The sequence below is a fragment of the Zonotrichia leucophrys genome, chromosome 2, assembly GCF_028769735.1.
Source record: "Zonotrichia leucophrys gambelii isolate GWCS_2022_RI chromosome 2, RI_Zleu_2.0, whole genome shotgun sequence".
Classification (NCBI taxonomy): Eukaryota; Metazoa; Chordata; class Aves; order Passeriformes; family Passerellidae; genus Zonotrichia; species Zonotrichia leucophrys.
Genome location: NC_088171.1, coordinates 25,153,634 through 25,168,725, shown reverse-complemented (window position 1 = coordinate 25,168,725; position 15,092 = coordinate 25,153,634). Strand labels below are relative to the sequence as shown.

At 39.9% G+C, this 15,092-nt stretch overlaps 2 protein-coding genes across 3 annotated transcripts in view; one reads left to right on the top strand and one right to left on the bottom strand.

Annotated features, from left to right (window-relative positions):
• Nucleotides 1-311: 311 nt before the first annotated feature.
• On the top strand, nucleotides 312-4,564 carry BET1 (Bet1 golgi vesicular membrane trafficking protein). Its single transcript, XM_064704330.1, has 4 exons — nucleotides 312-501; nucleotides 1,777-1,892; nucleotides 3,802-3,858; nucleotides 4,400-4,564. Exons 1-4 carry the CDS (start codon nucleotides 483-485, stop codon nucleotides 4,553-4,555), a joined length of 348 nt encoding a protein of 115 aa, XP_064560400.1. The 5' UTR covers nucleotides 312-482; the 3' UTR covers nucleotides 4,556-4,564.
• Nucleotides 4,565-5,688: 1,124 nt separating this feature from the next.
• The window catches only part of LOC135443742 (probable acyl-CoA dehydrogenase 6), a 74,437-nt gene continuing 65,033 nt past the window's right edge, over nucleotides 5,689-15,092 (bottom strand). The window contains exons 7-9 of one of the 2 annotated variants that reach the window (XM_064704328.1): nucleotides 13,746-13,907; nucleotides 13,473-13,623; nucleotides 5,689-6,621 (exon numbers count right to left, since the gene is read on the bottom strand). In XM_064704328.1, the coding sequence (XP_064560398.1) occupies nucleotides 6,531-6,621; nucleotides 13,473-13,623; nucleotides 13,746-13,907 (404 nt within the window). In that variant the 3' untranslated portion in view covers nucleotides 5,689-6,530. The remainder of the gene's footprint in view (nucleotides 6,622-13,472; nucleotides 13,624-13,745; nucleotides 13,908-15,092) is intronic. The other variant, XM_064704329.1, reaches the window with a different exon arrangement.

The window sequence follows — 15,092 nt, the reverse complement described above, 5'->3', positions numbered from 1 at the left end:
CTCGTACTGCCCAGAAAAAGGTACCCGGACGTCCGTAACTCTTTGTCTCTGTAGTATTATATTGTCCTATTTCAAATTGTCCAAATTATTACTACTCGAATTGTATTACTATTTTTATAACGATTTTGTTCCTATTAAACTTCTAAAATTTTAAAAACAAGTGATTGGCGTTTTTCACAGAAAAAAAAAAAAAAAAGAAATTAAAAGCTCCTCTCAGCACTTAGTTTTAATTTTCTTGGCATTCTGTTGCGGCCCTAGGCCAGGACTACAGCTCCCAGCAGGCCCCGCGCGGCCCCGTCGCGCCCCGGGCGCGCACCCAGCGGGCCGCGCGCGCAGCGCTGTCGTGGCGCTCGCGGGTGAAGGGTCCGCGGCCGCCGCGCCAGCCCCGCCGCGTCCCTGCGGCGCTCTGGCCTCCTCCTCATCCTCCTCTTCCTTCTCCTTCTCCTCATTCCGCTCCTCCCGCGGCAGCTTAGGGCAGAGCCATGAGGCGCGCGGGGCTGGGTAAGCGCGGCGGCGGGGCCGGGCCGGGCTTCGACACGGGCAGGGCCCGGCCCCTGTCAGGGCTGGGGGCGCGGGAGGCGTGAGGGGAGCTGTGCCCTGGTGGCAGGGTGCTGGCTCTGCCCTGGGTGCCGGGTCCTGGCAGGGCTCGGGAGCTTGGAGGGGAAGGGCCGTCAGCCCTGCCTCTGCCTTTCCTTCTGGCCCGGCTGGATTTACCGAGCAGCGACAGGTTTGTGTTTGTCATAGGATTTGGTTTGGAAGTGACTTCAGAGACCATCTAGGTCCACCCCCCATGCCATGACACCTTCCTCTAGGCCAGGTTGCTCTGAGGCCCATCCAATCTGGCTTTGAACAAATACTTCCAGGGATGGGAGGGCATCCACAACTTCTTTGGGCAGCCTGTTCCGGTGCCTCACCAACCTCGCAGTAAAGCATTCTTTTCTAGTATTGAATTTAAACGTACTGTCTTTCAATTTAAACTCATTTCCCTTGTCCTGTCACTACATGCTCTTGTAAATAGTATTGCCCCATTTAGTTGTGCTGTTATTCAGTTGTTCTAATACCATGTTAGTTTGAGCCGTCTTCCCATGAATAGGCAGATTTATTGCTCTTTTGTCAAGTCCTTCCCAAATTCAGAAATTGTTTGTTTGGGGTTTTTTAAAGTGCTTCTTTGTTTTCCTGCCATATTTAGGGAGTAAAAAACCAAGAATCCCAACTGTTATAAATTTATTACAGATATAATCTGGTGCAAATTGAGAACTCCTTGCAGAGTTCCTGCTGAGTGTTTTGAGCAGCTTAGGCCTCAATTTTCAGCCAGCAGTCATGTTGATGACTAGAAGGAAACTTTGAACTCCCACATCATGTTCTGCAACCCCGTGGGTGCTGTGACGGCTCTGTAAAGCTGAGGAGAAGTTCACACCTCTGAAGTGTATGACTGAGTCCAAGGACTTCCTCCTAGAAAGTATTTGGGGCTAAACCAGGTGTGTCTGACACTACCTTAGATTTACTCCTACACTTCAGATTTGTATTGTGCAGTGGTATTTTCATGAAATCAAACAAGTCTTGGGAACACTTCTTAGGGAATCAGGAGAGGTGTTAGGCAGTGTATCATTAAGAAGTGGGCATTTGGTAGTGCTTAGTGTTCGGTTCTTTCCTTTGTCAGACTGACAGCTCCCTCTGAGCAGAGGCTGCCCAGCTGCGTGCTGTTTCTGGAGAGGGGATGGGTGTTTATGCAGGGAGTTCTGAAGGAAGCCTGCCTGCTGACTGTTGTGTTTGCAGGTGATGGAGCAGCTGCAGGGAGCTATGGCTATACCAACAGTGGCTACAGTGTTTATGAAGAGGAGAATGACAGGCTAACAGAAAGTCTGCGTTCAAAAGTCAGTGCCATCAAATCGGTATGTATTTAACTGCAGTGGTGTCACCACAGCAGGAAATTCAGTTATGTGAATCAGGGAAGCAGCAGACTTAGTTTACAACAGAAATTTAAAACTGATGTGTTAACCTGGCTGGATGTCAGGTGCCTGCCAAAGCTGCTCTGTCACTCGAGGTGGATGGACAAGAGAGGAAGAAGCACAATGAAAAGTTTGTGCATCTACATAAGGGCAGGGAGAGATCACTCACCAACTACCACAATGAGCAAAACAACTTGGGGAAATGAATTTATTGACAGTCAAATAAGTAGAGCAGTGAGAAATAAAAGACTTGAAATGGTTTGCCACTACCTTTCCTTTTTCCTGGGTTCAGCTTCACTCCCAATTTTCTCTGCTTCTTAACTGTCAGTGGTACAGGGGAACAGGGAATGGGAGTTGCAGTCAAAAAATAGGTAATGTGAAAACAGCTCTTAGAAATAGCATGCTAATATCCTCTGAAGGAGAAGTTTGGTGCTCTGATGATTCTGATTCCTTTCAGAGATTGAGGACTTCTTTCAAACAAGTCTAACTGAAAGACAGCTCTGAGATTAAAGTTCTGTGGATTTCTTGTTCTTAAAAACTTTAAGTTTTATAAACCACATTCCAGTGAATTTTTTAGGCCTGAACTCACTCAAAGTTTTACTGCTAATACTGTTGCTTTAAATTGGTTTTGTCTCAAAGAGAAATTAAACAGGTTTAGAATAAGAATTTGGAGCAAGTTAAGGGGTAAAAAAAAAGCTTTGACCTTTGTTATCAAATTTCATTTCTTGTCTCCTGCTGTGGTATGCTACATTTCAAAATCCATGTATATCAACAGAGCAGTTCATGGTTCCCCAAGGAGAGCTTTCTGTAGTTCTGTCTTTTAATGCAATGGGATAATCTTTGCATATGGAATAGCCTTCACATAATCCAAGAAGCCTCATGTAAAACCAGTTTCACTCTTGTTTGAAATGCATCAGTACAAGATAATGAGACTCAAGTTCTGACATGTGAAAACAAATGGGTTTTGGCTAATCCAAAGCATGGGGGCCTGGAGTGCATTTCCCTCCACCCCAGGAGCTGAGCAGTTGTTCAAGGCCCGTGTGCTGATAACAGTCAGGCTAAGCCACTAAGAGTCAGGCTCAGTGTCAGTTCTCCCCTGTTTACCTCCAGAGCTGCTTTAAGCCAAGGCTTTTCTGGCTGGCTCTCATCTTTGTGATGTTGCAGCTCCAGCTGTGCCTGGTCTCATTCCTCCCTGGTTCCAACCCTAACCCATTCCTCCCTCACTTCACTTTCTGCCTTGGCCTGGGTCCTGTCTGCCCAGGCTGTTGCTGGCCCTGGTCACTGTCTCAGGATGGCTCCAGTGCAGCTTTCCTCCTTCTGTTCTGTGACATGAAGCAGAGAAGGGCTACACAAGTTCCCTGAGGAAAGGCCTCCTGTTTATAGCACAGCAGCTTGTCAAAGAGATGTGTTTGTAGGTTACAAGTGTCAGCTCCAGCAGCACCTGGAGTCAAACCAATGCTTATGGTTCTCTCTGCTGTGTGCCAGCAGTTTTAACAGTTGTTCCAGGAATGGGTAATTGCTACTTGAGACTTGACTAGATCTTGAGTTTTTTTAAGTCTGTCCAATAATTCAAGTAAGACATTATCTGGAAAAGGGGAAGAGGAACATCGAGTACTTCCAGTGACTCTTTAGACTCATCTAGTCAAATGGAAAATCTTTTATTTCCCTAAGGGTTATTGATAGAATACTGTGCATGTTATTTTGTTTTTTGAAAATACCAGGTATTGCTTTCACTGGGGAAAATGTTAGTCATGTCATGTATTTTTTGAGTGGATTCTCTAATCTGTGTATGAACTGATTCTTCATATTTAATACTTTTTGGGTTTGGTTTTGTTTTGTTTTGTTTTTATAGCTTTCCATTGAAATTGGAACAGAAGTTAAAAATCAGAATAAAATGTTATCAGAAATGGTAAGTATTGAATAACTGACTTTTTTAAATATGGGTTAGGATTAAAAGTTTATAATGTAAAGCATCCTGTCTTTTAGTATAAACATTGGTATTAAAATTTTGACAGCTTATTGTTGACTGCAACATGTGACTGATTTGTCAGCAGTATCAGTATTTCTATTCAAAAAGATAAGATGTGCAAATACGTTACTCCTAAGGCACAACCTAGATCTTTATGCTTTGGATACAAGTATAGGTTTTATACTTCATCATTAAAAAGGCACTTCTATATTTAATTGTATTCAAGAATAGAAGAAGGAAGAAGCAAAAAATAAAGGAGTCAGAAATGCCTTTTTTGCTTACACTTTGCTTTGGCGTGGGGTAATAATAGCACTGGATAAACAGGTATAAGTTTTTGCCTCTAAAATAATTTTAGTTTTGAAAACTTAAAAAAAACAGGGAAAACTATATTTAGTGAGCTGTAAGGGTATTTCTTTATCAGAGTAACATGTTTTTCTTTTTTGCTCTTTTGTTTGCTTGGTTGTTTCTTTTTTAAATGTAGGAGAATGATTTTGACTCTACGGGTGGACTTCTAGGTGCAACTATGGGCAGACTGAGAACACTCTCCAGAGGAAGCCAGACAAAGCTATTATGCTACATGATGCTCTTTTCATTATTTGTTTTTTTTGTGATATACTGGATTATTAAACTGAGGTGATGCATGTTACCTCTGGTTTACATTGTATAATTTCAACTGTAGTCTTAGTTAATGAAGACATTGATTTAAAGTGGCACATTTTATGGATAAAACAGTGAAATTGTTGTAAATTGCATTAACAATTAATGCGAAGTTATATACAGTTTTCTTAATGTATCAGAGTTCTTCCATTATCCCCTGTTTTGGGGGGATTATTTGTAAATATGCAGAAACAGCTACCATAGCGGGATGGATTTTTTTAGGGGAAATAGTTTTTAGAATTGATTGAAAAAATTCAAACAGTGGTTATTTGAAAATGAAGTAATTGCAGAATTTCAAGGCTTTCTTTTTCATTCTGCTTTTCATTCTGGGCCATGCTCTAAATTAGAGCTCCAGTTTCAGGCATATAGTCATTTCAGTTGCAAGAGCACAAAGAATATGTAGATCTTTCTAAATAGATCTTACCTGTGGAGTTTTAAAGGCTGGCCTGAAGCTAGCAAATGTAATACTGGTATTCCCAAAAATTACTTTTGTGTTTAGATTTGTTAATGTGTAAGTAACTTTAACTGCGTGTTTTGACAAGAAGTTACTTGTCAAAAAACTGGATTTTTTATTTTTTAATTTAAATGTGACAGGTCATGTTTACACATCTACTCTTTTAAGCAAATGCCTTTCATCGTTGGGACCAACCAATATGGACACAGTACAAATGTTTTCTTTATATTTAAAGTATTTAAAACTGAAATGATTCAATTGAATCACTTAAACTTTTACCATTAGTATGCTTACTTTCCAATTAGTAATAGTCCCTGAATCTACAGTGCATGATGTCTGAAATACAGTAGCAGATCTTTTGAATTTTATATTAAAGTACATTATGATGCATTTATTGGAGATGCAGTCACATGAGGGTTTGAGAACTTAGTTTTGGCTCACCAAGTAGTTCCTAATCATTGAGGCTATTGTGTTGCTGAATTTAACATTCAAAAAAAATTTAAGTTTGCTAGATCCTGAAATCGCATCTACAATTTTTGAAAAACTTTTTTAGAAATACTGTATGATATGTTACCATTAATAAGCAACTATGAACTTACAAATAAAGTGTCCTGTAGTATTATCCTAGCTAGTGTTGTTTATATACATTTTTTTCTACTGTAGAATATCAGTGTATTTTTTTGAAATGGTGCTGTATTTAAGGGCCAATTTTTATTTTTTTAATCAATAATACAGGCTGCCTCTTCCAGTTTAAATGGCTGTTTTAGGGAGACTTTCAGTAATTATGCACAGTTTTCATATAAATGTGTTTATTTTTAATATTTTTCTTAATAATTATGCATACAACATGGTACATTGCTGCTGAAGTTCAGCCTCTGCAAGCTTCAGATACACTTAAACAGTTGTTTGTAGAATTCTGCAAATAAAAATTTAACACTACTCCCATCACCAAAAGTCCATGACAGAGCAGAGTACAAATTGAAACGGATTTGGCAAAGATGACAGAGCTCATTTTAATGATTGCTTGCTAAAAGTGAAAGATAGGGAAGGTACCTTTTAATTGAGAGGAAAGGCACAGTTCTGGGGTTTCATTATGGCAGGGAATAATTTGTGCCATGATTGTTCATCTTGAAAGCAGAACTTTACTGAGATGAGATTAAGCTACATAGCCTCCATTCCTATGGAAGTTCTGTTGCGTAATTATCAGCTTAGATGCTCGGAAGTGTGGATAAAGCTCGATTAAAGAACATATTATTTTCTGTGTGCTTAGCAAGGGTCATTGGAAAACTTGGGTCACTCACTGAAAAAAGGGAATTCAGGAGGCTGCAAGCTTTCAGAGTGCTTCATTTCAACAAGAATTTGACATTGGAAAACACAGAGTGGTAATGGTGAAAGACTTTGATGTGCTTTCTGATGGCAAAATTACTGATCTGTACCCCTTCAGCGTGCAGCACAAGTCATGCTCTTGCTTTCTTCATTTTCAAGGAAGAGTGCAGATGCATCACTTTCTTGGAAGTATGTCCATGTATTTGCATATGATGGAAAGCATGGTTTCATCTGAGCCACCTCCTATTGACATCAGTCTCAAGTCCCTGCAGAAATATAAAGAGTAGATTTAAACTTTTGCATGCTGTTCTGATGGTGCTGTGCTGGACAGCTTGCCCAGAATTACTTACAAATTGGATACAAATGCTACATGCCTGCAGAACACCTCACCCACTGGCTCCTGGGCAGGTGGGTTGTGATGCTGCCCACAAGACCCCTGCTGGGCCTGTCCCAAACCTGTCGGTGCCTAAGCCTGCAGTTAAACTGTAGGAGGGGAAGGAGCTTTTGCAGGGCCAGCAGCAAAAAGCATTGCAGCACTTAAATTGGCTTAACTGTGCTCAAAGAGTCAACCAGTACATGAGGTATTGGAGAATTGCACAGAAAGGGTATAATTTCCATTTAAGGTTTATAACCAATCCAGGTTTTCTTAATGACTATGTAAGATCTGGTAAAAGCCTTATTAATATTATATGGTACTTCAATGTTACATCAAGTAGTTCTGTATATAGTATTCTAGGGTAGTTTTATATAGAGCTTTTGTGCTTAACAAATTAATGCTTCAGGAATATTTACTCTTTATTTGATATTTTGAATATCACTCATTTAAAACCTGCCATAACCATCCCAAGTCAACCCTGACAGTATTGCCTAAGTTCCCTGTGCTAGCCAGAGTGCTCACTACTGCAGCCTCGAGCAATTTTACTCACAAATATTTTACCTCAGGGGAGAAGGAAAAAACACCACCAATAAAACTACCAGAATAATTCTAAACTACCTCTGCCCACCTTCCTATGGGCCTTGCTGAAGGCAGCAGAGCTGGAACAGTGGTAGGTTGCTTGTTCTTACTGTTGTGGTGCTGTCTGCTTTGTCAAGCTGAAGAAAGCCCCTGCCAATGCTCAGCATTTGGCATCTTCATTGTAGCAACAGTAAGTAACTAATCCTCAGAACTCCTCTGTGATGTCAATAGAAATCTGCAGCAGGAATCCTGGACACATGGGGCTTGTTTATATGAAATTATAAATAACGGTAAGATCTGGCTTTGGTGGTGTGTGTGACAGACAAGTCAGGCTGTCACATATAAAGACACATCTCAAAAAACCAGAACACCTTTCATATGTTTTGTGCTTGTCCAAATCTTTAAAACCTAGCTGATAATTATATTTTTGTCTCTATGGGTGAGATAAGGAATATTTCTTACACCATCTACAGCCAGGTGACTAATGCTGATCTCTCCTCTGGGGAGCCAGGACAGAAGGTTTCCTCCTAATTTAAGCGGATTAAGATGACAAAAGACACAAATGATTTTAATCCAGCAGCCCTCTTCTGGGAAAAACTTGCTTTCATCATAAGAAGCTGAAACCATGGAATTAACTATCCTGCCAGAAACTCTGTAAGGAAGCTGGGAAAGAGCATCTAGTGAAGTCACCTTCTGTATCAGTTATTTAATGTATGCTTATGGCTTGATAGTTTATCTTATATCAAGAATGCATTATTAATACAGCACATGAGTATTTCAACATATATACATATTGGAATTCGATTGCTTTTGTAAGGGACACTGTTAGGCTACTGCTGTAAAGGCTTTTGATCTGGCACAATAACATTTTGCATTTGATTTCTGCATCACCATTTTGTTGCCACATGACAGAGCAGCACATCCTAAACTACCTGCAGCCCTCCTGCAGCCACCAGCGTGGGGTGGCTTCCCCCTAACCAAGGACCATGAGGAACCAGCCTGCAGCACACCAGGCAGTTTGTAAAGGTGTCATTTTGAGGGACCAAACCTCTACCTACTTGTTGAATGTCATTGAATGCTGTTTTCTTTAAAGAGTGGGAGTTAACCTGAGGAAAGAGAGAATCCAACTGTGTTCTGTCCCTCTAAAATATTCCCTGTGAAGTGTTTCCTTACATTCAGGAAATCCCATGTGTCTGAAATACTCACTGTAGATTGTAAGATTTCACTCAACCAAATCAAGAGAGATAAATGGTAAAAATCCATGTTTTAATGAATAAAAGCAAAAAAATCTTCAATGTCAAGTTAAAAAACAGCACTTAAGAGGGAGGATGAGGAACCATTCCCACCCACCAAACTCAATCCAGGTGATTAATAACTTATGGTTAGGTAGCAACAAGAAAAAAAAAAAGGCCCTCCACATTGTCAAATCATGTTTCCCGTCTCCATAGAGGCCATGTCATACAGCCTTCAGAAATGTGTCAAGCACTGCTTGAAGGAGAAAAAACAAGCTCCCTTTAATCTTGGACTACCCTAATTTGAAGGTTATGAGATAACAAAGTTGTTCTAATGATTAGGAACCCTGTAATTTACAGCCTGAAAATGTATTTCTGAATAGTGTAATCCAAAATAGTCTGCAGTTTAACATTCCTCTGTTGGCTGGTGCTGACCCATCTGCACCCTGAGTGACATTGGACCTCGTTTTGCACAAGCTAAGCCATGTCTACTACCCTGCTGCTAAAACTTTTGGTCCCAGTTTTCCTGAAAATCAGGGCCAGTCCTTATCCCAGTCTGATCTCTCCCTTGTGTGTGATTTCCCCAGCCATAAAGCAGGGACATTCACAGCACAAGCAAACTGTTAGATCCTGTAATGTGCTGTATGCAGCTCATGGCACACTACATCTGTCTGTAGCTTCAAGCTGGTAAAATGTGATCATGCTTGCAGTTGTGCCTTCCAGTACCATTTATTACCTACAGCTGAGAAGCTGAGCCTGCTGTGGGAGCTGCTCTACACTACATTTTCCTCTGGGAAACCATATGGAATTGGACTGAAGCTGTTTCTGTTCCCAAACAAGCTGAGAGGAGCCTGCTGCACTATCTATGATGCAGGTGTCTTCATGAAACTTCAAATTTCCTGCCAAAATAAACTAAGATTTTTTCTCTTTTCTGGCAGTGATCAGTGCCAGTCAGGGGGCAGAAAGTGAGTTTGGTGATTTAAGCCCTGGGTTCCCCTAACAGCCCGGCATTATGGCAGCAGTCCCTCAGAGATGCTGCTCTCCACTTCCATGGTTAGAAGGCCATTGGTAAAAAACCTTACCAAGGTTTGCGTGGCTCAGAGTATCACTGCTTCCCTGGCCATTTATACACTGCTTCTTTTCAGCACAAACTGCACTTGATTACAAAACCTTTACCCTTTTTTTTCTCATAACTCACTATTTAAGGTTTTAACTATTTTAAAGTTTTAGTACTGGCAAGAATTTTCTCCAAAAAAGGTACTGATGAACCCTCAAGCCTAATATTTTGTGACTTCTTCCATGTTCAGACTCAGCTAGATTACCTGTAGGCTGTCCAAATTAAACAGAATCTGAAGGAGGCTTTGTTCTAGAGAGAAGAATTTGAGCTGGTGCCACTCAGTGCAGCAGACCTCTGACCGGGCTGGCACAGCCCACAGCCGTGCCTGCCAGTTCCCATGACCCTGTTCCTTCCCTCTCAGGGACATTCTGAAGGGCAAGAGGAGGGAATGGGCATCACCTTGCCTGCTCTGAGCATAAAGCAGAGTTGAACATAGGTCTACTTTAAAGTCATCACTGCCTTGATTTGCTATCTTAAAGGTAAACGTCATGTGCTTCATCTCCTAAATTCCTTCTTAAGGTACTCGTAAAAGTCAAAGAAAGTGGTAGACAGGCATCTGTGTCAAAGCCTCTGCAGAAAAAGGTGGAAACTGCAGATTTTGTTTCACAGATGACAGCAGTTGGTATTAAGTTTTGTCTCAGCAGTTAGGTACAGACATCAAAGCAAATTGTCAGCAGAAATGGATAGGTTTCATTTTGTTTGGTACGACTATAAATGACTATAACAAAAAAAGCTGATTAAAACCCCCAGTTGTCTGGACTCACTCAAATTTAGACATGTTTTATAAAGAATGAAAGACAATAAACAATGAAATAGAAAATGAAAGTGAACGAAGTATTTGAACTAACTTTTGTAATATGGGAAGGAAAAAAAATCTAGATGGAAATACATTACTTATTAAAAAAATCCACTTAAAATTATACAGAATTTAGTTTTTTAACTATCCTCAATTACAAATAGACCTTCATATTTCAATAACTACACGACTGTTGAGGAGTAAAATAAAAATGTGTTTCTTCTGCAGCTATGCATTTGCAATGTTACTTACACTTCTATTTCACATGAGTGGTCAATATCTTTCACTACTGCTTTCTTAAGTCTTTTACAATGTAGCAAGTAAAGAAATGATAGCATTCTCCCCATCACAGCCCATAGGAGAAAAACTTTTGAGAACTGGAAGCAGTTAGACATGATGTTTAGCAGTTAATAACAATCTGAATTTAAAATAAACCAAACAAATCAAACTACTTTAAGAAGACCATATAAGTTCTTCGTATTACAATTGAAGCACACATAATTACTATTAAAATATATAGATCACTACCTGAATTTTTTTAAAACTCAGGAAGTCTGAACAATTGCAATAAACTTGATTCAAAAAGGTTTCTTTCCTCAGTCTCTCATAACCTTGAGAGGTTTTTCATGAAAATGATGGCTTTGTTCTATAATAGATTTTTGCCAAGTCACGATGTCTTTAAGGCCTTTCAGACAGAGGAGAGAAAAATAAACAAGCATGACTCCAGGCTAGTGCTTTCCTTCTCCAGAATCCTGCTACTAGGGTACAGTTTGGAAATACAGTCATATTCTTTATGGGTTTATATTGTCTTGTATTTTTCTATGAAACCTTTTGATATTTGAGCTCTAAGCTTTTCTTTTCTTTTTTTTTTTTTTACCTATTCTTCTTATTAGAATCTGTACAAGTGAGATATTTACATATCTAAAATCAACCCAGTATAGACACCTATTCGGTGAAGCAGCTCTCTTCATGCCTTCTAGAGAATAGGAATTAAGACGTGCCAGTTGTTCTACAAAGTTTAAAATGTTACTGATTAAATTACAGATATCAATAAAATAAGTTGGCAGTTTTGTGCTGTTTCTGCTTATGATCTCTAACTGACCCTAATAACTAAAATTCAGAGACTTCATTCACTAAGTATGCATTGTACTGTATGTTCTTTGCGGAGTGAGTAACAGCCAGAAGTGTTGAAGGTTAACCTACATCTCTTTGGGAACTTCATAAAGATTATGCTACAAAAATGTTTGAACATTAGGACTAGATGTCCTGCTGTGCAATGATACTGCAGCTACTGGACAAACATCACCGTGACGTGAATGGTTACTCAGACTGCTGTAGTAAAAGAAGGGCTTTAGGGAAGTTGCTGCTTTGCTTATTGTCACAGATTAACAAGATTATATCTTGAACATGTAATTGTTTATTTAGGTAAAACTCTCCTTGTCCCTTCCTGGACCTTTGGTTACTCAATGGTGGAATTATTACTGATTCATAGAAAATTTCAGAGTATAAATATCACACTGTCCTTAGCCTCATTTATAAGAGTATTTGTTTTAGAGGTAGAAAGATACATTTCTTTAGCCAGCTGACTGCGTCCACCAACAGGAAACAGTCTGGATTTCTTCTAAGGAAAAATGTGACTGTGCTGTTATACTTGGAAATCACTCTGGAATCCACACAGAAAAGCCCTGCTCACAGTTAGCACTATACTAGGCTAGGAAATCTCAAACAAAACTATGTAAAAGCATGTACACATTAATCTGTCCAGACTACATAATTTACAGTAAGTGCTGTAAGGACAGGGATTAATTTTATTTAGATTACTTACTGCAGTAGTTCTTAACATCTCTATCACCAATGACCATTACTTGTTAAAATAAGGCTGTGACAAAAATAACCAAGGAAAACCATCATATTGACAGCTAGTTTAAAAACACCATCATAAAGCTGTCTGTACCTTTGTAAGAAAATTTCAGGAGTCCACTTGTAAAAAATATTGAGGATCTGTTCACTTACTGCAATTACATTATTGTTCATAAAATGCTATTAAAAATAGAAAAAGGAACTCGACCTACCTAAGAAGAAACTAGCTTTTTGCAGATTTTCTCAAGTGTTCTGCTCTCACTTTACTCAGACACATTTACCAAAACTTTCAACTAACTGAACGACTGATTTCTCTAACTTTGGAATAGGTATTGTCTATGTAAGGGCTGAACAGAAAGCTGTTACTGCAAGAGAATCTAAGGTCAATTTTGGTCATTCTACAGAATAGAAGACACTGAGGCCAGATACCAAAAAAACCTGTTTCCTTAAGGAGAATTTTGCTCTAAGTAGATAGTGACTAAAATCTGAAGGGACCTCACTTAATGTGTAAAAAGGCCTCTGGACCATTTTAATGATCTAACAACTTTCTGGAAGCGATTACATCTCTTGTATGTCTTACATGGTATCTAGTGTGACTAAAAGGATGGAGACTGCTATCAGAACAGGCTACTGCAGAAGTCAAGTGGGGAACTCCAGTTTCACACATATCTGGGGAAAAAGACAAAGCTGATTTTCATTCATTTTAGAAGAAAGTTTCTGGTTTTATTTCTGTTCTTGTAATCAAGATTACAATCAAACAAAAAGCAAAGAGAAAGAAGTCACTGGTTGGTAGCTCCCAATTTTCCCACCTTTTTTTCTACTCTGTGACAGATACCAGAGGACCATCAGGCAAAATACTGAGTTTTCCTCTTCCAGTTGACATTTAAGCTAACCTGTGGGCAGTTCAAACTTCACAACTTTAATGCAAAGCCAAGATTTGTCAACAGAATAGTTAAGTTCTGACACCTGTCTACTCAAAGTTAATTGCACTGGGTGTCCTTACCTCCACAACCCCCTTCAGAGACATGCTATGAAGTGGAACAAGACCATTCACACTGGTGAGAAGCTGCTGCTCTTCTCAAGTAGGTGATTGTTTAATAGGACACTTAAGAGGCTAAATTTCAGTTAAAGGCACATTGTATTTTCATCACTCTTACCTGTAAAGCCTGCTCACGAGAACTTCATTGGTGAATCCCATTCCTCCCCAAAACTGGAGACAGCTATCAGTCACTTCACGGGTCAGACGACCTGCCTTTAGCTTAGCCATGGAGGCAAATTTTGTCACATCATTGCCTTCTACATAGAGAGCTAATAAAAAAAGAAGACATAAAAAGTCAGTCACTCTGGAAGTCACCTCCCCATGTTCCTTTAGCCTGACAAGTTCTTTGCTCAAAGAGAAGCACGTCTGGGAAGCAGATGTGGGAGCTCACCCACGGTGCGGTGCAGCAGCGAGCGCAGGAGCTCCACTTCGGCTGCCAGCTCGGCCAGGCGGAAGTGCACAGTTTGGTTGTGCAGGACAGGCCGGCCAAACACCTTCCGCTGCCGTGTGTAGTCAATAGTTTCTTGTATAATAGTTTCCAGTGGTATCAGGGCTGGAAGAAACCAAACACAGAACAAGACATTATTTTAGCCAGATCTGTTTAGCTTCTTGTTGAAAAAGAAGGTTTTTTCACATTGGACAAGCATCAAACAATCAAGCAACACGTTAGGTTTTTTAAAGGAAATTGTTCTGTACACTCAGTTTGGGGTGAAGTTTCAGTTCTGAGAAGAGTCTGGTACTTCCTTGTACCTTGAAGACATCTGTCTTATTTGAGCCCTAAACTGCCAAAACCTGGAAGAGAGGGAAGAGAAGTGTGTAGGAAAGAGGGAGAGTCATAAAAAGCAGTACCAACATGATGAGGTAAACTTTATGCTTAGTGTCTCATTTAGGGCCCTAGCAAAACCTTGTGGCAACTCCTACTTTCCATGCTACCTGTGTGCTGAAGGTTTGTTAAATCCTGGAAACAAAATCTGAAGGCAGACAGTGTAGTGTGCTTGGTGAGGAAGACTGTAGAAATGCAAATTGAAGGAAGCCTTCAGGGAAAAGGCAGAAACCTATTCTGAGATCAAGGAACACAAATAGACTGCTTATTACATCTGTGTTCTGTGATCCCAGCTTAGAGGAAAAAAATTCATACCCACTTTAAAAACAACATTAAATAATTCTAATGGAAACAGCATGAAAATAGGGTACTGCTGTAAAACAGGTGAGAGAGGCAGCAGACGATGCTTTAAAGCAGAGCTAGTTTGCTGCTGCTTTTTGCGCAATCTCATTTTAAACAAGAAAAAAAGGGGAAAGTTTCTCTTCCAAGGCAAACCAGCCTTGAAGTGAATGACTAAGCTATCAGTCCCTTGCAGTGTAGCTGGGATAACAGCAGATACAGAATGTGTGGAGAATTTTGTTTGGCAATTATGGACTGGACTCATGTTACTATGACAAGCAGCAGGGCATGATTTCACAAAACTATCTGTATGAGAAGGGTCAAATTTTCTCTTTTCAAAATATGCATATCCACATCCATTTGCATTTAAAGTCTAAACCACAAAACTCTGAATGTGAAATGCAAAATAAACCCAAGCCAAACTAGTATGAAATCCCTTTTCCTACCTGAGTTACTCACATGATAGTCCCTTGCAGGAGCCTGGTGTGGTTCCATGTACCTTTTTACTTTGTTTTCAAGATCACTGCAATTTAAATTTCATCTCTGTACTGCTGTCCTGTGTAGACTCTGCATCCT

What these genes read in the sequence shown, in the direction of transcription:
- BET1 (XM_064704330.1), top strand. An exon ending in AAGTCAGTGCCATCAAATCG is followed by an intron (nt 1,893 to 3,801) that starts GTATGTATTTAA and finishes TTGTTTTTATAG; the next exon opens with CTTTCCATTGAAATTGGAAC. An exon ending in ATAAAATGTTATCAGAAATG is followed by an intron (nt 3,859 to 4,399) that starts GTAAGTATTGAA and finishes TTTTAAATGTAG; the next exon opens with GAGAATGATTTTGACTCTAC.